Source organism: Rana temporaria, chromosome 3 (genome assembly GCF_905171775.1).
Source record: "Rana temporaria chromosome 3, aRanTem1.1, whole genome shotgun sequence".
NCBI lineage: Eukaryota > Metazoa > Chordata > Amphibia > Anura > Ranidae > Rana > Rana temporaria.
The window spans coordinates 204,558,793-204,583,422 of NC_053491.1; the positions used below are offsets into that span (position 1 = coordinate 204,558,793).

Genomic DNA, 24,630 nt, shown 5'->3' on the forward strand with positions numbered 1-24,630 from the left:
ATCACTTTTATTCCTATTACAAGGAATGTAAACAAGCAGATAAACAAGCACAACTTTTTGTAGGAGGATTTGTTTCAGGTCTGTGTACTGAGGCCAGTCACTTCACTGGGCATATAGTATGTAAGGGTTTACAACCACTTTAAGCACGTTAAAAATCAGATACAGAAATTTCTTGATCTCGTTGGGCAACATCCCCACATTTGTTTGCATGTTATTTTCTTTAGTTTTTATAAATATGGAATGTATTTATAAACCTATTTATTTTATTACAAGAAACTGTGTTTAAAACAGAAAAAGTATATTTCAGTAATGACTCACAGACAAATCACTCCAAAAAATAAAAAGGTTGTGTTGCCCAACACCATCACGCTCATGGGTGACTCATCGGAGGTGAATGATATAGTCTGAAGCACTATTCTCCTTAGTAATCCTTTCCTGGTCCACGTTCTTTCTCCATGACCAGATAATCTCATTAGTAGTCAGCAGTAAAAAAAAATAAAAAAAGACTTCAGTGTGATATTGTTTAAAATCAACTCACAAACGTTTTTTCACTTTAGGAGAAAAACCGTGAGGGTTTACAACCCCTTTAACACAAAGGTCTTTCACCAGTGTGAATTATTTTTGGAGTTATTGTCACTGTAAAGTGTTTTTGAAAAAAAAGACATGGTTCACTATAAGAAATTATAGTGGAGAAATTATCACGGAGAAAGCAGTAGTACAACAGCTGCAATTCCATCTGGACTCCCACAAACTCCTGGACCCACTACAATCAGGTTTCCGCCCAGGACACGGGACTGAAACGGCAAGGAGAATCGGTGCTCCTGGTCCTGCTGGACCTAAGTGCAGCTTTTGACACAGTAGATCACAAAACGCTTCTCGCACGTCCCACAGAAGTAGCCGGAGTCGCAGTTTCGGATCTACCGTGGTTCGCATCATTCCTGGAAAATCAATCTCAGACAGTCAAACTAGGAGCCTTCACGTCAGAAGCCTGCACCGTTACATGTGGAGTCCCACAAGGATCTCCCCTATCGCCAGTGCTCTTCAACATCTACCTCCGCCCACTCCTCGCAATCATCAGCAAACAGAACCTGCTTTATCATTCTTACGCGGACGACACTCAACTTTATCTCTGCATCACCAACAAAAAAGACCAATATCATGGACTGGATGACAGAAAGCTCCAAAACAGAACTGCTCCTTCTACACGCAAACCGGGAAAGACTAATTCTAGGATGACTTGGGTTCCTCCCACCATCTTTGGACAAACCATCACCCCTAGCAATAAAGTAAAAAGCCTCAGAGTTATCTTTGACTCCGACATGTCTTTGGACGCACAAATAGGATCGGTGGTCAGCGGATCTCACTATCTTCTCCGCTTTCTGCACAGACTCATCCCCTTCATCCCGAAAGAAGACACAGCAGTAGTAGTGGGAACACTCATCAATTCCAGACTCGACTACACAAACTCCCTTTACCTAGGACTACCGAAATACCAGATGGCTCGTCTACAAGTGGTCCAGAACACGGCAGCCAGACTGGTTGCAGGTAAAAAAACGTGGGAGCCAATCTCCACGGCCATGAGGACCCTCCACTGGCTACCCGTAAAAGATCGGGTGACATTCAAGACCCTCTGCCTCACCCACAAATGCACGCAAGGGAGAAAATAAAACACTACACCCCAAGTCGGGTCCTCCGATCAACAAATCAGAACCTCCTTCACATCCCCAAATCTCGCTACAAAATGAAAGGAGAATGACGATTCGCGGTCCAAAGGACCTCGGTTATGGAACGCTCTACCCGCAGACATTCGGTTGGAGGAAAATCATTGGGCCTTCAGGAAAAAACGTAAGACCCATCTTTTCTGAAGCTTGATTGGACGATCATGTTGGCTACAGCGCCTTGAGGCGATTTAGTTCGCATTTGTAGCACTATATAAGTTTCTCACTCACTCAGAAATTAAAAGAGACTTTTTTTCCACATTTTATAAACATTTGCTGGCCATGCTGGTGACATTATTGGTTGTTAAGGAACTTGCAGAGTGCCTGCACCCACTGGCATCCTTAACAACCGATGAGAGCCAGAAGCTGTCAAGTATAATAACTAGGGTTGTCCCGATACCGATACTAGTATCAGTATCGGTACCGATATCGAGCATTTGCCCGAGTACTTGTACTCAGGCAAATGCTCCGATGCTTCAACCAATACCTGGACAGTCAGGGTGATCAGTGCGGTGGGGGAGTTACAAGCACCGATCACCGTTGACTGTCCTCGTATCCTCCTCCAGCCCCCCTCCATTCTGCTGCTGTCCCCCTCCGTGCTGCCGTCTCCCTCCGTGTCCCCCTCCGTGCTGCCGTCTCCCTCGGTGTAACCCTCCATACTGCCATCTCCCTCTGTGTTTCACACTGTCATCACTTTGCAGCTCCTACCTTTTCCGAATGTACAGAGTCAGTGATTACTGACTCTGTCCCTTCACATAACTGAAACATCGTAAACTGTGTTTACAATGTTTCAGTTTATGAATGGAAAGGAGCCGCTGTCTTCTCTCCATTCATTTTCAGTGCAGCTGAGGTTGCTGAGAAAAGGGACTGGGGAATCTGTGTCCCTAGTCCATTTCTCTGTCTCAAAGGGGAGATGTCAGAGGTCTGGTAAGACTCCTGATATCTAACAAAAGCCCCCCAACAGGGCTAATAAGAAATTGAAAACAATTGCAATAAATAATAAAAAAAAATATTGTAAAACATATAAAATAAAAAATGTAATAAAAACACACTGACACTGTCCATTCCCCCCACCCCCCTTAAAAAAAGAAAGCATTGTAAAAAAAAAAAATTGTGAAAAAAAAAAATACTGACACATGTGCCACTCTCACATGCGATTTAAAAAAAGTATTGGAAATTGGTATCGGTGAGTACTTGATAAAAAGTATCGATTCTTGTACTCGGTCCTAAAAAAGTGGTATCGGGACAACCCTAATTAATAATGGTAATAATAAAACTATTATGCATGATGTTTGGCTTAGGCCAAACAGGTAAATATTAGCAGGGCTCATCCGAATGCCCAAACAGTCCAAACCAAACCATAAGGTCATCCCTAGCATTAACCTCAAAACAGCAGAGTAGCTGTTGGCAAATGTGGAAAGTTATCACATCATCGAGGACCTGCTCTTGGCTGCTTTGCCCGCCTATGCACCATCATTGCCTGTGAAACCCCAAAACCTATCTACTTATCCATGACCAGAGAGGGCTCCCAGGGTCACACCACACGCATGAACTGTTAGCACTGTGGTGAACCAGGTCACATCTCTGTCTCCAGTCCAAATTAAGGAGAGCTTATGCAGCCTGACCAGATGCCTCTACCTGTACGTAAGACCCGTGTAAACCTTTGACCTGACCAGCCTGACTGTGTGGCAAATATTGCTGGTAAGTCAATCCTGGCACTAATGGACTCCAGTATTGTAATCGCCGTTGATTGATGCAGGCCTGGTAAACACTAGAGACTGTTCTAATTATTTTAATGTCTTCCAAAACATCAAAGTTTATTCTAAAGCCTAATCATTGCACTCCATTGCTCCAAGCTCTCTTAAGTTCATTAAAGGATACGTTTTGTAACATGTTACATCCATATTCAGGGTGTAACTTGTAACATGTTACTTTTGCAGCACCCCAGCACCCCCCTATCCCCCGTTGTGACAGCAGGCTGGGGATCCTCTCCCTGTACCTGTTGTCACAATTTTAAAAATGTGGCCTTGAGGGGCTCCACCCATCCAGCTGCATAATTCATTTGCAGAGTTCTGTGAATGAGAGAACTACAAGTACCGTCAGCCTTTTCTGGCTGATAGCTTGAAGTTCTCAATGAACTATTTGGGCGCTGTTGGGCACTAGGTAGTTAATTGATGCTTCCTGTCATTGTGCAACTGCCTGCCCGTCCGAGGTATGAGCAGACAGATTCACTGACAGTCTGTAGGAGCCTGAAATTGCATTGCGGTGCTATGATATGCAGGCTCCTAATAAAAAAAATAATAAATGCAAATTTTTTGCCTGCAAAAAGATGTGCATTTATTTTAATCTATTCTTACAAGAGTGAATCGATCCTGTAAATAATACTGGAAAAAACATCAGGACTCCCTTTGTGTTTCCAGGCATGCCCCTGGAGCTTGTCCATGGAGTTCTGACCACAGCAAGACCTTATCTTGTAAAATAGTTTCACACTGTCATCACTTTGCAGCACATTCCTTTTTTTAATTGACTATTCTTTACCAGGACAGAGGTTTAATGAACAAGGTACACCATTCATAGGGGTTGCTTTACTAAAAGCAAATATGCTGTTCACTTTGCAAGGGAAGTTGCACTTTGCAAATACATTTCCCCAGAGCTTAGTGAATCTGGTGAAATTTCACTTTTCAAAGAATATACAATTGCGTGCAAGGAAAATGAAAGAAAAAATGCATTTTTGGGTGATGGAAGTCCCTAGGCTTCTGAAAAAAATTCCCTTGTAAAGTGAAAAGTGTTTTTGCCGTTAGTGAAACAACCCCAAAGTGTTTAATATTGTTTAGTAAGAGAAGATTATTGTTGTTTCTTAGCATTTGTAGCTTCAAATAACGAATACAAATATTAAATGAGTAATTATATAATTGACACACATGCTCCTTTTTTCAGTATGTCGATTTAAACTCCTCACGAAATCTGTTTGTCTTGGGATTTTCCATGTTTTCTGGCCTTGTTATTCCAACATGGCTAGCAGAAAATCCAGGTATTATCAGTACAGGTATGTAGCATCAATTATTATTGTAGGATATATTCTTAGTACATGATAGTCTGTCAAGTTTTTTAATATGTTGTAATGAAGTGAGGCACGCCAAAATATTCTTCAGGCCTTACAGTATATCTGTGTCTATACACAGTAGCATAACATCCAATATAACAGTCAACATAGCTTTTGCAGAACCTATAATCAGGGGACCTAGCCAGACTTGAGTTTCAAGTGACGGGTTTTCTGCAGATGTTAGCTATTGTCAGAGTCTGTGATATTCTATCCTACGTTTGAAGCTGAGGTCAAGGAACGTGAGTTTTATTTTAAGTGTACAGCTGTAAGCTCACCTTTCTTCAGTTCAGAGTTCAGCTTTAAGGAAGACAGATTTTTCTGAGTACTTATCTACCAACCTAGACCAGTTTCATTTTTGTCTGACATGTAGGATTATTATATCTGGTAAGGTGTCATTTTCTGTAAATAGCTTGCAGAAACACCAGGACTGTACCCTACCTCTGGACTGGGACACAATGAGCTGGGCCTGGATCTAGGTGGGTACTGTAGGTGTGCCCCCACCCCCAGGTGTCTAAGAGTGCATCCACTGATTAATTAGGTATTCGAATGGGTCATTTAATATAAGGTGACAATGGATGGACTCTGATGCAGACAGTTGACATAAGGGAGCACTCTGATGGGGACAGTTGATGTAAGGGGGCATTCTAATGAGACATTTGATTTTTTTTTTTATAAGTGTATTTTGTGCGTGTACTCGAGAGAGGAGCCGGACTGCAGGAGTAGGCAGGCCTCCCCCAGAGGCAATCTGCCACCTTTCTATATGCCCCGGGTGGCAATGGTGGGTGTGTGAGGGGGTCCTCCCACACAGCCTGCCCTACCTGCTCCGCTTTGAAGCCCAATGGGGCAGAGGGACTCCCTATAAGGGAGTGAGAGGATCTAGCCGGCTTAACCAGCCCCGTTAGTCCTTCGCCTCTCTTTTTAGAGACCGCATGGTCAAAGTGCGTGCATGTTAACCCAATTTCGAGTGCGTGTAAGTGTGGTGGTTTTTGTGGGAGGGGGGTGGGCGTACTAAGCGCAGGCTTACCTCGCATAGCACACCCACCGGGAGCTGGGCTGAGACCACCAAACTCAATTTACATGTAGCTGAGACCGGCATCCGAACCCCTAGCTGCAGAGGTGAATGGCTTGTCAGCGCAGTGCCAATCGCGTTGAGCCACCGCAGCTCCTTGAGACATTTGATTTAAGGGGACACTCTGTTGTTGACAGTTGATGACAGTTGTTGTAAGGAGGTACTCTAATTCAGACAGTTGATACAAGTGGGCACACTGATAGGAACACCCGATGTAAGGAGTCACCCTGATGGAGACATCTGATACAAGGGGGCACTCTGATGGGGACACCTGATGTAAGGAGAGACTCTGATAGGGACAGGCTATATTTAATAATCTAATCTATTGACAGCCTAATACATACTAGCATTACCTGTTCACTCCTGCACTGCCTCTGATCTACTTGCCCAGTGTTATTTCAAGGTTGTGACTCGTGGTACAGAAGTGTACTAAGTGAATGGGGAATAATGGATCCTTGAATCTCTGTTACACTGTTGACATTATGCCTCCTGTCACAATGATAATGGGTCTATAACTTGATTCCAAACTTTACCCCCCCCCCCCCCTCATTTTATTATGCATGTGTCAGTGATTTTTCAAGACAATTAATTTAAATATTGTAAAATAAAATGGGTTTAATTAAATAAAGACAGGATTCACTTACACATTTAGAGTGAGGAAGAATGCCCCCCTCATGTCTGTGGTCAGTGTGAGGAAGAATGAGTATAAAGTGTATAAAGGAAGGATTTACTAGCAACCACCAATGTAAACATTAAGCTTTTTTCCATAGACCACCAATATACAGTATAAGGGTGGCATTTTGCACTGAAGACTAGCAAATGAACTGAACATTTTTGCACTGTCAACAAGGTACTAAATATTGGCATTTCCTACTCTCTATTATGAGCTTGCACCCTATTACAACATGTCACCAACTTTATCTAAAGACAACGGGCCAGATCCATGTAACGCATCGTAGTTTTAGTCTGGCGTAGCGTATCGTAGTAACGCTACGCCGCCGCAACTTTGAGAGGCAAGTGCTGAATTTACAAAGCACTTGCCTCTAAAGTTAAAGCGGCGTAGCGTAAATCTGCCGGCGTAAGGGCACGGAATTAGAATTATAAAGATGTGGGCGTGTTTTATGTTAATTTTACTTGACCCGGCGTAAATGACGTTTTTTCTGAACGGCGCATGCGCCGTCCGTGGGGGTATCCCAGTGCGCATGCTCCAAATTAACCTGCAACAAGCCAATGCTTTCGACGTGAACGTCAATCTACGCAAAGCCCTATTCGTGAACGTTTTACGCAAACGACGTACACAACGGGAAAATTTGACACTGGCCCGGTGTTCACATGTTAAATCGCATCTCAAATCGGCGGCATTTGCCGGCAATTGTCGGCAATGGCACCGTCCTAATCGGTGCGACGCCGCTGCACCGATTTCAAAAAGTAGTTCCTGTACTACTTTTTGCGATTTCAGGCCGCGATTTACATTGAACCTTGCACAGATGTCTCTTAAATCGCGGCCGAAATCGCGGCAAAATCGCGGCAGTGTGAACCTAGCCTCAGTGAGGCAAATCAGTTTTTAGGTTTTAATGTAAAAGCTTAATAGAACAAGCTAAAGTTAAAAGCTGATTGGTTACTGTGCACAGCTGCACCAGATTCTGTGTTCCAGTTCTGGGAACCCTTATGAAAAATGCACATTTTACACAATAATGTACATAATTTATTTGCATATTTGTGCTATGGGTTTGGCTGATGAAGTCTAACATCCTAAAACTATTTTACACAGTGGCTTGGCTTATTTTTACAAATACCCATATATATGAAATATTAGAAAGCCAAATCCAGCTGTTTAGTCACTAGGGCTAGACGGTCAAATGTGAGTGCTTCACAGACCATTGTTCTGATCAGTTATTTAGAGAGAGAGAAAAAATAGCAAACTACTGTACTGTGTTTGTTCCTTTAAAGTGAAGCTAAACCCTACTATCCTTTACAGCCAATGAAACTGCCATTGTTGCTTCTGTTTGATCTGCAGTTACCATGGTGCTGAACATGTGATCAGTTATAACACCAACCATTTGATGGTCTAACTGAAAGCACAAGCAACTGTAACTGCTATCATTCGTGGTATGCCTTAACTGTTTTGGGAACACATTGATAGGTTTTGTTCCAGTTTATGAAAGATGTCACTGCCTGGGATAACGACTTAATTATGAGTTCATCCAGTTCTTCTTAAGGACCTTATTAAATCAAAGTGTTCTTGGAAATTTACAATTTTATTTAATGCATGCTAAAACTTTACAATTAGCTTCTGTTTTGAAAAGCCTTTCATTTGTATATATTGCAAACATTTAACTTTAGTGAATTTACTGTGAAGTGATTTGAATTTTTCAAAACGCAATACCAATTTTTTACCTGTCTTTGTTAAAAACATCAGGAAGTTTATTTTTATGAATAACAACTTTGAAAGTTTAAATTTCAAAGCTTTACAGTTATTGATGATGGCTTCCACTGAAGAAATCACAGACAAGTAAAACTGAAACATGCAGTCAAGAAAAGTGAAGTAGAACGTCACAAGATAGGGGACCTAATACTGTTTACTGTCTACATCAAGCATGTCAACTTCGAATAAAACAAAGTTCCAAACTTAATAAGATAGATCTACAAAGTTATGTTTCACAGGAAAAGGAAGTGAGGAAAAATTATTTCCAATTACCTTTTGCACACTACTATACACCTGTAGCACACCCTTGTAGGAGCCGCTAGTTCGATAAGCCCTCTGAAACTGGCTTCTTTGCTAATTAATGGCCTCCTTTACTGCTCTAACACTTGACACTATGTATATTAGAAAATGGATTGGTCAAGTACAAGAAAGATAATACAAACTGTGACCAAAATGTAATAACACACCGTTCCTATACAGAGTAATTTGATACCAAAATCGCATAAGAAAGCAACACCAAAAGGGGGGGGGGTGCATGTGATCAACACAGGGCCAATCAGCACTGTCTAGACAGAGGGTCAGAGGTCCTGCAGCCCCATAAGAGAATGAAGGGGAGAATAAAAACTCCTCCTACAAGCTTTAACCAGACACTAATAGAAGTCACAAGACTGATATATACTGCTGATGAGAAAAGGTATTTAGCAGTTTATATTTCCTAAAATATTTGCATTTCCATGTGTGTACTGTGGAAGACCAGATATAGTGAATGCAGGGTCCAGGGTTTAGTAATACTTTAACCTCTTGCCGACCACCCACCGTAGTTTTACGATAGCAGGTCTGCTCAGCTGCGCAAAATCACGTAATATATCGTGATTTTACATTTCAGCCACTAGGGGCGCGCGTGCCTCCGGAGGCGCACGCGCGCGCCCCCCGCCCGCCCCTGGTGCCGATGCGCGTGTAAACACACAGCTCCCGGTCCTTTCAGGGGGAGAAATGACTGATCGCATGTTCATACAATGTATGAACAGCGATCTGTAATTTCCCCTAGTCAGTCCCACCCCCCCTTCAGTTAGAACACAATGAGGGAACATAATTAACCCCTTCCTCGCCCCCTAGTGTTAACCCCTTCCCTGCCAGTGAAATTTTTACAGTAATCAATAATTTTTTTTAGCACTGATCGCTATAAAATTGCCAATGGTCCCAAAAATGTGTCAAAAGTGTCCGCCATAAGGTCACAGTACCGATAAAAATCGCACATCGCCGTCATTACTAGTAAAAAAAAAATATTAAGAAAAATGCCATAAATCTATCACCTATTTTGTAGACGCTATAACTTTTGCGCAAACAAATCAGTAAACGGTTATTGCGATTTTTTTTACGAAAAATATGTAGAAGAATATGTATCGGCCTAAACTGAGGAAAATATAGCTTTTTTGTATATTTTTGGGGGATATTTATTACAGCAAAAAGTAAAAAATATTCATTTTTTTTCAAAATTGTCGCTCTATTTTTGTTTATAGCGCAAAAAATAAAAAACAGAGGTGATCAAATACCACCAAAAGAAAGCTCTTTTTGTGGGAAAAAAAGGACGCCAATTTTGTTTGGGAGCCACGTCGCACGACCACGCAATTTTCAGTTAAATCGAGGCAGTTCCGAATCGCAAAAAATGGCCTGGTCATTGACCAGCAAAATGGTCCGGGGCTGAAGTGGTTAACCTCTTGCTTACTGGGCACCCAAACCCCCCTCCTGCCCAGACCAATTTTCATCTTTCAGCGCTGACGCACTTTGAATGACAATTGGGCGGTCATACAACACTGTACGCAAACAAAATTTTAATACATTTTTTTCCCCACAAATAGAGCTTTTTTTGGTGGTATTTGATCATCTCTGCGGTTTTCATTTTTTTAAAAAAAAGACATATATATATATTTTTTTTTTGTTATAAAATTTTGCAAACATGTACATTTTCTCCTTCATTGATGTACGTTGATGAGGCTGCGCTGATGGGAACCGATGGTCTACATTGATGGGCACCGATAAGGCGGTACTGATGGGCACTGATAGGCAGCACTGAGAGGTGGCACTGATGGGTGGCACTGAAGAGCACTGATAGGCGGCACTGAGAGGTGGCATTGAGAGGTGGCACTGATGGGTGGCACTTGTGGGCATTGATAGGTGGCACTTGTGGGCATTGATAGGTGGCACTGGTGGGCAATGTGGACACTGGCAGGTGGCAATGGCATGTGGTACATATTGCACAGATGAGGCAGAATTGTCTCTTCCTCTTCGGGACCGATGTCCCTTGTACACGATAATGTAATAAAGATTATGCTTTTTCGCTTAATACCAAATTGGTCCTAATATAGATTTTTTTTCAGATGGTTAACCCTTCTTGGGATCCCCATCCAGGTTTTGCTATTTACCTGGCAGTGTTCAGCTTCAATAACCTAAATCATGTACCTGGAACAAGAATACAGCACATAAGTCAAGGAATATTTAGAATTCCCTATTTATTTAATGAATTAGGTATATAATACGTTTTTCAGGGAAGTTAGCAAGTTTGTAACATTCTACGTAACAACTTTTGAAAGAAATAAACAAAAGGATAAAAAGTACTGCTTCTACTGAACTGTACAAATGAATGATTTGAAGAAATATTGGGAATTAGTACTCTGGTAACAGACATTATTACAATGAAATGTTCCATGTGCATGCAAAATCCCTTCCTCATTTGTCAACACGTTTCTCACAGCAACTCAGTAGAGAAAAATGTCAATGAGTAATTTAGCTTGGCCAAAATGTTATCGTTCTTTAAGCGCCAGCACTAAAAAACACAGATGGAGTAACATTCTCTGTTGTCAGGGACAAGTAATCACTGCACAATTTCAAGTGCTGGATTTGAGCAATCCTTGTGCTTGGATTGTGTCCCAAACACAAAATAGACTGGGTCGGCATTACCTAGCTTTGCAAGTAGCCCTTGAATAATTACCTACATTGGCATAAATGTTCCTTTCACTAATATTTATGGAACATTGTTTATGAACAGATGAATTCCTTGCTTTGGCTTGACCTCAATTCACTACCAGTCCTTTTAGAAGCTATGAAGCCACTTTGGTTTGTAGTCTATTTTTCTTTCTGTAAATACTTTGAATCAAACAAAGCAAGTGTGCCAACTGGTGTTATTGCATTGTCGGGGGAACACCTTGCTGTGAAATAGACATTTAACAGGACAGCTTCCTTCTTATTTTACTAATGTGAATTAGACTAGTTTATGAAGTAATTAACTTGTATTTATAGCAGTTCTACTTAGTACATCAGGAATTCACCATATCATAGCCTGTGGGATATACTTTACTTCTGTTTAAAAATCAATCAGACATATTTTTTTTTTTTTCATATGGCTAGGGCTAATATACACTTACTGGACACTAGGGGCCAGATTCACGTACCTGCGGCGCAGCGTAACGTAACCCGTTTACGTTACACCGCTGCAAGTTTTCAGTCTAAGTGCCCGATCCACAAAGCACTTACCTGGAAACTTGCGGCGGTGTATCGTAAACACGTCCGGCGCAAGGCGGTCCAATTCAAATGGGGCGGGTACCATTTAAATTAGGCGCGCTCCCACGCCGGACGTACTGCGCATGCTCCGGGCGCAAGTTTTCCGACGTGCTTTGCGAGAAATTACGACGCGCCGACGTGTTGAGAAATGCGACGTGCGTAACGTACTTAGGTCGGGAAAACAAAAAAATTCAAAAGCGACGTGGGAAAGACGGGCATACTTTAACATGGTGGAGTAATTTTACACCATGTTAATAGCAGCCCTATCTTTGCGACGGGAATCTAAAACTTGCGACGACGTAACGACGGGAAAAACCTTCGTGGATCGCCATAACTGCTAATTTGCATACCCGACGCTGGTTTACGACGCGAACTCCCCCCAGCGGCGGCCGCGGTACTGCATCCTAAGATCCGACAGTGTAAAACAATTACACCTGTCGGATCTTAGGGCTATCTATGCGTAACTGATTCTATGAATCAGTCGCATAGATACTCTGAGAGATACGACGGAGTATCTGAAATACTCCGTCGTATCTCCTTTGTGAATCTGGCCCTTTATTAGGTACACCTTGCTAGTACCAGGTTGGACCCCCCTTTGCCTTCAGAACTGCCTTAATTCTTTGTGACAGATTAAAAAAATTAAAAATGTTCAGTTCCATCACACCCAATAGGTTCTCTATTGACATGATCATCTTCCACACTCAGTGAAACACAACACTGCTTGGTGGGCTTCTTTCAGGCCTGGTTCAAATGCATGTGGGCTTGAATTGGCTATTGTGCCTGCATTTCCCGCAATTTTTCAAAATGCTGCATGCACCTTTTTTCTGCGGGAAACGCAGGCACGACAGCCCATTCAAATGAATATGAAATGAATTTGGGCCGCCTACGCATACATGTGAACCAGGCCTAAAGCGGTGATAAAGTCATTTTTAAAAATAAAAACACTGGGCCCCCCTGCAGGTTTAGGTCATAATGCACATGGCTCCCATTGGCCCTCGGTGCATCCCTCTTCTTTAAATCATCCTTCCGGATTCTCAACCTTTGACCACTTGAATGGCCAGGCTGTAGTGACGTCACTCCGGCACGGGCTCTAGATGTGATGTGAGCTGTGCATGTGCGGCTCAAATCACATTTTTTCTGGCAGGAAGGGGGGACATTTATAATAGAAGAGAACACTGGGGTCACTTTTGTCATAACCACTTGCCTACTGGGCATTTTCAACCCCTTCCTGCCCAGGCCAAAATAAGCTTTCTTTCAGTGGTATTTAGCCACCGCTTGTTTTTTTATTTCATGCTAATCAAACAAAAAAGTGTGTTTTTATTTGTTTCTGTTATTAAATGTCTTTCTTCGTAAATTTAGGCCAAAATGTATACAATATTTCTTTGGAACAAATACAAAATGTATATTATTTAGGCTTCATGTACACACGGCATACTTTGACCACCGGCCGCGGGGAAATGTGTCAAAATCCTGCCAAGTTTTTCCTGCAATTTTGCAATGTTCAAAATGTTTCTATCCTGAATGCGATTCTTCCGCATTCAAGGGATAGAGGTTGAACCTTACCTAATCGCAGCAGCTCCTAAATTATCCTAAAAGCCTATGGCCTTGTACACACGACCGAGAATCTCGTCGTAAAAGAAAAACATACACACAACCGTTTTCCTCTGCAAAAAAGCTCTGCCACCAAGTTTCTTGATGGATTCTGTCGAGGAAAACGATTGTGTGTATGAGGCCTATGTGTACAAATGACCCCTTTTTGGAAAGTAGCCAGTCTGAGGCATTTAGTAAGAGACATGGTGAATTTTTCGAGGCTGTAATTTTTTTTTGGAAAAAAAAAAATTAAATTAAATGTGATCAGGAGTTTTTTTTGTTTGTGTTCCATGGGGGTGGGGGGGGGGGGGCAAGAAAATGTTTGCCCAGGGTCCTATTCATATTAAAGACGGCACTGCCTTCAGCAGAGCTTAAAGTGGGAGACACAATGCTGACAATGAGCATTTGGATAGGAGCAGAAAGAAGTGTGGGAGAAAGATGAGCTCATTGCTGTGCTGCATCTTATTCCCTGTCCATTAACAGGTTGGGAGTGGGCCAGAGGAAGTAGGTTGGAGTCTTCTGAACACCATTCTACTTGGAAGACTGAGAACAGTTCTGGATAGAAGGTGAATATTCCAGCAAAAGCTATTTTATTTTTTATTTTTAATGGGCTCTTCATTAACAGGTTGGGAGTGGGACAGATGAAGTAAGTTGGAGTCCCCTGAACACCAGACTTCTTGGAAGACTGAGAGCAGTTCTGGATAGAAGGTGAGTATTCCACCAAAAGCTACTTTTTATTTTATTTTTAATGAGCTCTTCATTTTCTATTTGCACAGCATAACCCCCCTCAGCGGTATTCCCGAGTGTGGCTCGGGGTGAGATTTTTGTGCGCTCTTCTAGGTAACGCCGAGCCACACTCGGAATTCCCTCGCTGGATGCTGGAAGAGGTTACTTACCTTTTCCCAGGGATCCAGCGGTGACTGTAAACTGCACAGCGACCATGGCATCAAAAAAGCGCATCTCCACCTCAAAATTGCTATGCAAGCTGCTGGAAAACAGCGACAGCGATACAGAATCGATTGCAGAGGAGTTTAGTGACAGCGACTCGTGGGGAAGTTCATCATCAGACGCAGAAAGTGATTTGAGCGATGATCCTGCGACTGTGCCCAGCGATGTGCGGACTTGGTGCTCAATTGATTGCGGTACTGGACACGTACCGCCCCCAAGATTTCCGTTTACAGGAGCAACTGGGATCAAAGTGGATGTTGAGGATGACAATCCCTTGGCATACCTCCAAATTTTTTTGACGGATGAAGTGATCGCCAAAATTATTTTGGCGACGAATCGCTACCAGGAGCAACAAGCTGCTACCCATCAGCGATTTTCAAGGTGCAGAAAATGGGAACCAGTAACCAGAGAGGACATCTGGAAGTTTCTTGGCCTTATAATTTTACAGGGAGTGGTGGGGAAACCCCTGCAGAAATGGTACTGGACAACCAACAAATTATTGGCCACTCCTTTTTTTGGCACCGTTATGTCGGAAAACTGAAAAAAACTTGCGAGATTTACCAACTTATTTTGAATAATTTCCTGCAGACCTGTGTTCCAGAGAGAGACATAACTATTGACAAAAGTCTTATGGCCTACAAAGGTAGACATAGCTGGATACAATATATTGCATCAAAGCGTGCTCGATTTGGCATAAAGTCATTTATGCTGTGTGAATCCAGCTCTGGGTACATCTGGAATGACCTGCCTTCCCTATTCGGCTGGGCTCCCTCTCTTTATGTGAAGACGCATGCCATGCCCCGGTACAAGCCCCCCATCTCTCCCTCATCGCACCCTCGGCTCTTCTGTGATAGATCAGCTGGCCCCATACGTCACTAAGTGGCGTCTCCGTTTCTCCCCTTATAAGACAGCTGGTGGAGTATTCCTACCAACTGTCTCTGCATATCCTCCTACGCAGGAGGCTTGACACCTGCTCCACCCATCCGTACTGGATCTGGCTGCAAGTAAGCTTTATGCCTCTTTGCCTGTTCATACTGGGCTGGGTATTTATTTATGTATCTATTTAAATGATATTTCTTTATTCACTTCAATTCATTTTACTTTTAAGATAACCTTGGCTGGTTCCTCTCTTAGGGACCAGCTCAACAATATATAAGTAAATAATACCTATACCTGGTATATACTGCCTTATTTATTTGATATTGGGCGGTTTTTCTGTGTAAGGTTTTGAACACATATTCTGCTATGACTTTGTTGTGCAGCTTTTATATTTCCTATAACAATACCTTATAATTTAGCCAATTTCATTGGGCCATTTATATAAACTGACTGTTCAATGCATGGGGGATTTTATAATCCCCATCTGCCATGTCAGTTGTCATTATAAGTAAAGCTCATACAGATGTATATACCTCTTTCTTTTCTGTTTCCTAGTTCCCAGGCACTGGCTGGGGCTTGCTCATATAACTGCGGGAGCTATACCCTCCCCCTAAAAAAGCCTTTGGAATGGCAACCACTTTGGTTCTTTCCTTGATTGAGCCATTGCTGAACCAGGGCTACTGTGTCACCACAGACAATTTTTATACGTCCCCAGATCTCTATGAGTTCCTTCTCCTGAACAAGACGGACGCATATGGGACCGTGAGGCCTAACCGGCGTGACATGCCGTCAACCTTTGCCAATAAAAAGCTCGGGGCAGGAGAAGTAGTTGCCTGGCAGAAAGGGAAAATGATGGCACTCAGGTGGCGGGACAAAAAATACATGTACCTTATGAGTACCATTCATAATACCTGGACCGTAATGGTACACACCAAAGGTGGAAAGAATGTGATGAAGCCACAGGTTGTGTTGGACTACAACCACACCATGGGAGGTGTGGACAGAGCTAACCAGGCCATGACCTTTTATCCAGCCATGAGGAAGCAACAAAAAAAATACTATAAAAAAAATTTCCGCCATCTTCTGGAACAGTGCCTCTGGAATGCCTTCATTCTAATGAAAAAAAAAAGTGACAGGCCTATGGTCCATGCGGACGTTGTGTGGAAGGTTGCAGAACTTCTCCTTCTAAAGCACTAGGCGCCAACGGCTGTAAACCGAACTGGACGTCATGCTGCTGGTGTTGTGAACCCTGAACGACTGACTGGTCGTCACTTTATGGACCACATTCCACCCACTGAAAAGAAAACAGCAACCACAAGGATGTGTGCGGTTTGCTGCTCCAAGCGTGATGACACCGGAAGAAAATTCCGAAAAGAAACACGCTTCTATTGTCCCAACTGTGACGTTGGACTTTGTGCTGTACCTTGTTTTAAAATTTTCCATACCTGAGACGTTTACTGACTTAAAATATTGCACCCTTGTTTGACCCCCAAAAAAATCTGAGTTTTTGAATATATTATTTACTAAAATGTATTGAATAAAAAGTATTGTTATTATTAAATTATTATTTGTTATTATTTATTATATTATAATTTATAATTTTGTGTTTCAAACTTTATCATACCCGAGACGTCTACTAGACTCTGGTTTGGACAGATTTAGGTGAGTTATTCCTAAGAATTACAGGCCTGCAATCTAAAACGCCAAATTTCCATGCAAAATAATGATACCGCTTTCAGCACCTAAAACCGCAAGGGAGGTTAATGGTTCAGATTATTTTCATATTGACAGACATGCAAAATACATTTCAGACAGTAGCTTTGCAAAATATATAATACAATATGTCACTTCCTGGGTTCCATAATGGTCTCATGATGGTCAGCAAATTATCTTATGTTGAAAAGCTATAGAGGCATCAAAGGTGTGTTTTATCAACAACAATTTTTGTGTTATCACTGAGCTATCATTTTACTTCCTTAGCCATCCTAACACTCCTAATAATCTTAACACTGCTGGCCTGCAAATTGCAGCTATATCCTATAATCTATATGTTTTTCTTAATAATATTATAATACTCATAACAACTCCTAACATACCACTAGTTTAAACACAAATTTTTCGGCCCAGAACTTTAGGACTGATCTGGGACTGAAAATCTCATGGACTAAATATCTTAAGCCTCATACACACGATCGGACTTCAAACAAACTTTTCCATGGATTTTTGTTTGAAGGGAGTTGGCTGGGCACACCCATAGCATACACACGGCAGGATTTTTCTGCAAACTTTCCCAAAACTTTCCCAACATCACATGATTTTTCTGCTCTTTTCTGCTCTTTACCGCCACCCTTTGGTCAAGTTCTGTTATTGTAGGTTGATTTTAACATTGGTTCTGGGCATGCGTGTTTGTATTTCGAACAAAAGTCCGATGGATTTCTGTACACACGATAGGACTTTGCACTGTAGGACTTTTTTTGCCGAAAAGTTTGTCCGTTTGCAGAGCAAACTTTTGTCCGATGAAAACCGAAAAAGTTTGTCCGATGGAGCGTACACACGGTAGGATTTTTTTGAAAACCTGCTCATTTTGAAGTTTGTTGTCAAAAAGTCCTACCGTGTGTATGGGGCTTTACTCTCACAATCAAGCCTTCACTCTTTATCTGTCACTTTATTCTGCTTACATGCCTCCACAAGCAAATTCACCTTTTTTTAGAAACTTGCATACATAATAATAATAATATGAATAATAGCTTAATGTAATATCTTCTTTATTACCTGCTGCAATTGTTTGATACTGTTCTACTAATAAAGAGGTTGATGAGAGGATGTATGTGTGTTTACTGGATATGTGTACTGTATTTTTACCTAGAGACCTGTAATATTTGCAGAACTATACCAGGTCGTACTATGCAGCACAAATTATGGAAATGCCCAAAGGCCAAAAACGTATGGAATCATGCCGCGTACACACCATCACTTTATGTGATGAAAAAAACGAAGTTTTTAAAAACGTCACTTTAAATGACCGTGTGGGGGGGAAAACGTTGTTTTATGTCTTCTGAAAAACGACAAAAAAAAATTGAAGCATGCTTCAATTTTATGTGTCGTTTTTCAAAACGTCGTTTTTTACTTCACAGAAATTGACCGTGTGTAGCAAAAAACGTTGTTTAAAACGATGTTTTTACACCCGCGCATGCCCATAAGCTAGTTATGAAGCGAGCTTCAATGGAAAAACGTGGTGAACGTAACCTCGCTTTGCTAGAACATTGTGAGAAAAACGATGGTGTGTAGGCAACTTCGTCTTTGAAAATTGAAGTTTCAAAAACGTCGTTTTTTACTTCACAGAAAATGTCGTTTTTTTTCATCACATAAAGTGATGGTGTGTATGCGGCATCAGTCTCCGATTATCTAGCTATCCTTTGCGTTTAATTATCACCATAAATTCTTACATATCACTTAAAAAAAAAAAGACTCACCAAAACAACTCCCAAAATAAACAAACACTTAATTTATTTAATGCTAAAAATTACAAGGTACAAAACAGAGCCTCTGGGCATACCCCTGATAAGGTAGCAGTGCAATAATACATAGAGTCTTCGAAAAACACAAGAGCAGGTAAACGTAAACGTAAAACGTAAAACGATACATAAAAACCCCACCCTTGTTACTCGTTTAACGCAAGAAATGTACCCAAACTGCTAGGACCAGTATAACAAGAGAATAATGATCCTGAGGAAAGTTTCCCCTCTCTATTACCCTATGGGCTGAGATATCGAGAAACCATTAGTCATGGGACTGTAAAATAATCAAATGAACTATAAGAGGCAGGGGTCTATTTAAATACTTAAGGGAGACTGGTAGCAGCCTCAGGCCCCGTACACAACGGACAAAACCGATGAGAATGGACCGAGGTTCAGTTTCATCGGTCCAAACCGACCGTCTGTATAGCCCATCGGTCTGTTTTCCTTCGGTCCAAAATGTTAAAACATGCTTCAAAACCGAACCGATGGACTGATGCCCGATCGGTCCAAATCGATGGTTAGTACAGAAAGCATCGGTTCAAAACCCCGCGCATGCTCAGAATCAAGTGGACGCATGCTTGGAAGCATTGAACTTCGTTTTATTCAGCACATCGTGTGTTTGACGTCACCGTGTTCTGACCCGATCGGATTTTGGACTGACGGTGTGTATGCATATCAGGCCGTCAGGCCACTTCTGCGGTGAACCGGTGAAAACGGTCCGTCGGACCATTGTCATCGGATGGATCGACCGTGTGTACGCGGCTTCAGAGTCATGTTGGTCTACAGCAGATGTCTCACACATTGTAGTCTGCTGGGATTAGTGGTGCCCAACAGCTCATCTAGTATATTATTAAAATTGTCATACACTATGTACAGAATAGTGGGAATAAAAGGAGGGGGGTTACACATTAACAAAAGCAAATAATTGTAACCCAATCAGCAGGTGCAGTACAATATATTGACCCTAAGGCCTCATTCACATGGGCACCATCAGTTTAGCCACGTTAAAAACGCATCAGTTCTTATCCATTTTCATCTGTTTTCCGTTCCCTAATGGCCCGTACACACGATCCGAATATCGGATGAAAACGATCGTCCGAGGAAGAATCATATGATTTTCGGATCGTGTGTACACTACTTTCGAGAACCGATCATGACAGTTCATCCGATATTATTCGATCGTACAAGCGCAAAAATGTTCCTCCTACGATGCCAGATCGTATGATTTTCATTTAGTCAGTATAGTTGTCGTCCGAAAATACAATGCAAATACATTACAGCACATGACATCACTTCCGATTTTTTTTTCTGTCGTACGAGAATTTTCATGACTTTAGTAATTCATTCAATTTCTACTTGTGACTATTAAGCGGAAAAAGTCATATGATCTGTCATAAGATATTAGGATCATGTGTAGGGGCCATTAATCTCCATTTGTATCTGTCTTCCATTCCGTTAACATCCATTTACATCTGTTAATTTACCCATTTACATACGTTTTTAAATCAGTTTCTGTGGCTTTGATGACATTACCCAGAAAACATTGCTCCTCCCATTCTGCATTGCAGTTTTCAGTGAGTGACGTGTCCTTCCTGTGTCCTTCCTTTGTCCTTGTCCTTGTGTGTGCTATCTGCATTGTGCGATGGATTCCAACACATTTTGGGACAGCATGAAATTGTTTTTCATATTTGCCTAGATGTGGAGAAAGTAGAGCAAGAAAAAACAGATTGTGACTAGGAGCTGCTCCTGGGAGACATCTGTGGCCATGGTTCTCCTTGGGGATGTATTTCCAATGTACTTCCTATTGTCCAACTAATACTGCCTGGGTCATAGAATGAGTTCACATATAAACAAAACATTTATTATTTCTTCAAAACGGATCTTAACTGATCAGACGTTGACGGACATTGTCAGTTAATTGTAGTTAATATCAGTTTTCACAGATCTCAACGTAGCCTTGTACGTTTAAAAAAACTGATAAAATTAAAAGCGAAGGTTAACGGATGGTAACAGATGCTCATCTGTTTGCCCATAGGAATGCATTGTCGTCCGTTGACGGGTGGAAGAAAAAAAGATAGACGGTCCGTTCGTTTGAAAGGGGCCTTAGGGTCAGTAATAACATGTTCCACCTTACTCTGTGGTGTGGAAGAACCGTTTCACCCAATTTTTGCAAAGGGCCAATATTTTACTACCAGTCAAGTGAGTTTCTTGGAGAAACAGTGCATGTGGTTTATGGAACTGAAAGAATTTGAACATGAGGGCTCGCTTAAGCCGGTCATTTAGGCCCCAGACAATATGGGGGTTCTTAGAATGTACCCTCTATGACCATAAACTTTACTTTCGTAATGGAAATACTTAACTCTAGGTGTGCCTTGACTTACTACCTTGCCATGTTTAATGTTCTGTTTTCTGTTGTTATGTTATTGTAGCACTACCCCCGAAGGAGCTGCTAGTTATTTTCGGACGGCATGTTACCTCTTTCTCCTCGCCGTCCAGGGTGGTGAATGAGAGTTGAAAAAGTTCAATGTCCATACTTTACACTTCTTTTCTAAGATTTATTATTGCAGAACTTGGTAAGAAAGAAGAAAGTGGTTGAAGAGGTGGAAGGGTAAACAGGTAGATAGGTTCAGGTGCGTAATTTTAATCCGCAAACACTCCTGCTTCCAGCAACACAGCTTTCGTCGCCACTCTAGCTAGAGTGGGTATTGCGCACCCGGATAGGTCCCTCTCACCGGCCTAGCAGCCGGAGTGGCGCACGGAACAAAGTACAGTCTCTGCCACAGACCTGCCTTTGGATGGAAACACTTTTGGTCCAGAATCCCCTAACACAGGATTCAGCACCCGGATCTCTCCAGATTAACTTTTGCAGAACTCAAGTATGACAGGCGATCATCATCAAGCCTCTCAGTATATGGTGCATCCTTCGATGAAGTTTCCAGGTCTCTCCCGAGATACCAGCCTCTTTCTTGGTCCTCTCCAAGATAGGTCCTTCATCAAGCGGCTTCCTCTCTCCAGGATGGACAGCACAGGATTACCTTGACAGTGTAGACCCAGTCTGACTTCTGAGCCTACTTTACAAATCACAACCCCGGACCAAAGTGGTCCCGGAGCCAGGATTGCAGGAGCACGCACCCCTGGCCAGGAGGGCCACAAGGTGGTGGGATGATAGACCAATGACTGATAACCCTGGTCTAACTACGTCTGTTCCTTAAGTACCTCTCCCCAGCATGCACAGTGGGACGATAAACCTCCACTGATTGGCTGCTGAGGGGGACACCCAATCTCACCCTGACTAAGCTGCTGCCACCCCTTGGCCTGGTGTGATAACAACATCCTTAGGCGAACAACGGTGGTTACTCCCAGCTCAGTCATGGCTGAAACAGAGGCCAAATTTAGTCACAATTATATGTGTCTGAGTCAACTAACACTCAGACTCCCCTCTAAATTTAGAGCAGCACCTGCCCAACAGGAGCAGTCCGCTATACAATGTATTAATGTTCTATTGCTCTGTACCTTATGTAACAAATATGGTAGATACTATTGAAATCTACAGTGGCTGCATCCACAGTTACTGTATCTTATTTCCTGTACTGTCTAAGCCCAATAAAAATGTAATGTGCAAAAAAAAAAAAAAAAAAAAGAAGTCTGTTAGAAGTTTCTTATTGCTTCTAATTATGTATCAGTAACTATATTGAGTTACATACTCATAAATTTGAACACCTGGAACAAAGTGCCCGAAGCTTTGTTAATTTAACAGATTTAGAATTGATAAGATTTTTCCATAGGTGTTAAAAGTAGGACAATCTGTCATGCTTTTAGACAAGAATTCCATAGTTAAACATGCTGTGCAAGTCTGTCTTAAATTTAATTATGTATGGAATGCTGTTGAGGCCTTTTAGAATATGCTCCCTCACTTTCACCCTTGGTTTCTGAAATTAAGCTATTCCTCAGTTCCTGGTGAATGAATCATACATTAAAAAGATTGTAAGTTTTTTATATTATTAGAATTTAGTGCTTACCCCCATTCACTTAAAGCCCAACTCCAGGAGACCTAAAAACCCTCCCTTGCAGCAGGAGAGTTAACTGCTTGTTTATATCTAGGGTAAGGTGACCAGATTTTTTTAAATTAAATCCGGGGACATATTTTTTCTTTACTAGTATTGGCAACAATCAGCGACTCTCTGCCCATCGCCGCAGCCGCCCGCCTCACAGCCTCTCAAGTCTTACTCTTCGGGCCCCAACTACTACTGGATGGGGAGTGGAGGAAGATCACTCTGAAAGGGAAAAAATACACCCCCTAAGCTAGTAGGCACGGCGGAGCGGGGGTGTGTAATTCTATTTTTTTTATTTTAATTCTGCACTGACTGTCTTTGAAATTGCCCCTGCCCTTTATTAAATCCAATCTGGGGACAAAACCAGGGACAGACTTGGTCCGGGGACAGTGTCCTCAATCAGGGGACTGTCCCCTGAAACTGGGGATGTCTGGTCACCCTAATCTAGGAAACAGTTGAGTCGAGTCTATCTAGATATAGCGCGGTCACTTACCCCGTAGGATCCCGACGCGCTTACATACACGGGACAATTTTTTTGGTGAAAAAAGATCCGATTAACCTACCAGCATGTCTTTACATAGTTGGAGGAAACTATAGCACCTAGTGGAAAGCCATGCAGGCACAGGGAGAGCATGCAAACTCCAGGCAGACGCTGTCATGGTCGGGATTTGATCCAGTGACCCTATTGCTGCTAGATGAAAGTGCTAACCACTACACCACTATGCTGCCCTATGAAAAGAAAAACAGAAAAACAGAAAAGCAGTTTTACTTACCTGATCCTTACCTGTTATAGAATGTGATATATGTTACCTATTGCCACCAGATTTCCTTCAGAATCATCTGTGACCTTTTAGGGAACAACTTTAAATACCACAGGGAATTTATTTACTAAAAATGTGTTCCAACTTTGTCAGTAAGCAATCAGTATTCGATTCAGATGTCGACAGTTATAGACCCCATACGGGTTGTATTAAATTACTCTAAACTGAGTAATGGTTAAAAATCTCTTTGATTTATTAGCAATGAGGAAGTTTCATCATTACTCATTTTATTCATGAATAAACAGTTATAAATAACGTACTTTTATGTCAGGATGAACAGCAATAGTTGTTCTACTGCACACTATGTGCATTCACTGCATAGACACGGGGCTGATATTAATTTTATTGTAAAATAGATCTAGAAGCCCTCAACCAGTATGCTTGTAGCTGTGTAGTATTATACTTTTAAGTGGATCCCCTTGTTCTTTTATGTGTAATCCCAGTTTCACTTATGTTTGCCATCCCCTTGGAGCAGCCATATGATTAGACACTAAGGGTGCGCATCTTCACTGGTCTCACAATTTGATTTGATTATGATTATCCTGTCCACGATTAGATTTGATTCGATTCCGTGATGCATCACGATTACTGCGCATGTTTTTTTATCCAAAAATTCAAGCAGTCAGAAGAACTAAAAAAAATTATTTTAATTTGCTCTTAGCGCAATATCCTGTTTGGGGAGGGTAATTCTCATAACCATCCCAAAAGAGGGCTACAAGTTATTCACCTTCAGTTCATAGCAGAGAACAAAGGAGCATTCTTTACATCTAGAAGAAAAACAGAAAGGCTTTTTTGCCGTAAGAGCTGTGAAAATGTGTAACACACTGACTTTCTCACAAACTAGTTCTGGGCTGCTCAGTAGATTGTTTTAACAAAGACCTGACCTAAATTCACAAAATATAAGTGATAGTGACAGAGGGATGGTGGTGGGGAATGGGATCAGGCAGAA

The 24,630-nt window shown here is 41.8% G+C and overlaps 1 protein-coding gene across 2 annotated transcripts in view; it reads left to right on the plus strand.

Annotated features, from left to right (window-relative positions):
- The window catches only part of LOC120932057 (solute carrier family 23 member 1-like), a 210,628-nt gene that overhangs the window by 168,739 nt on the left and 17,259 nt on the right, over positions 1-24,630 (plus strand). For both annotated transcript variants that reach the window (XM_040344158.1, XM_040344157.1), the window contains exon 10: positions 4,656-4,764. In XM_040344158.1, coding sequence (XP_040200092.1) covers positions 4,656-4,764 — 109 coding nt within the window. The remainder of the gene's footprint in view (positions 1-4,655; positions 4,765-24,630) is intronic.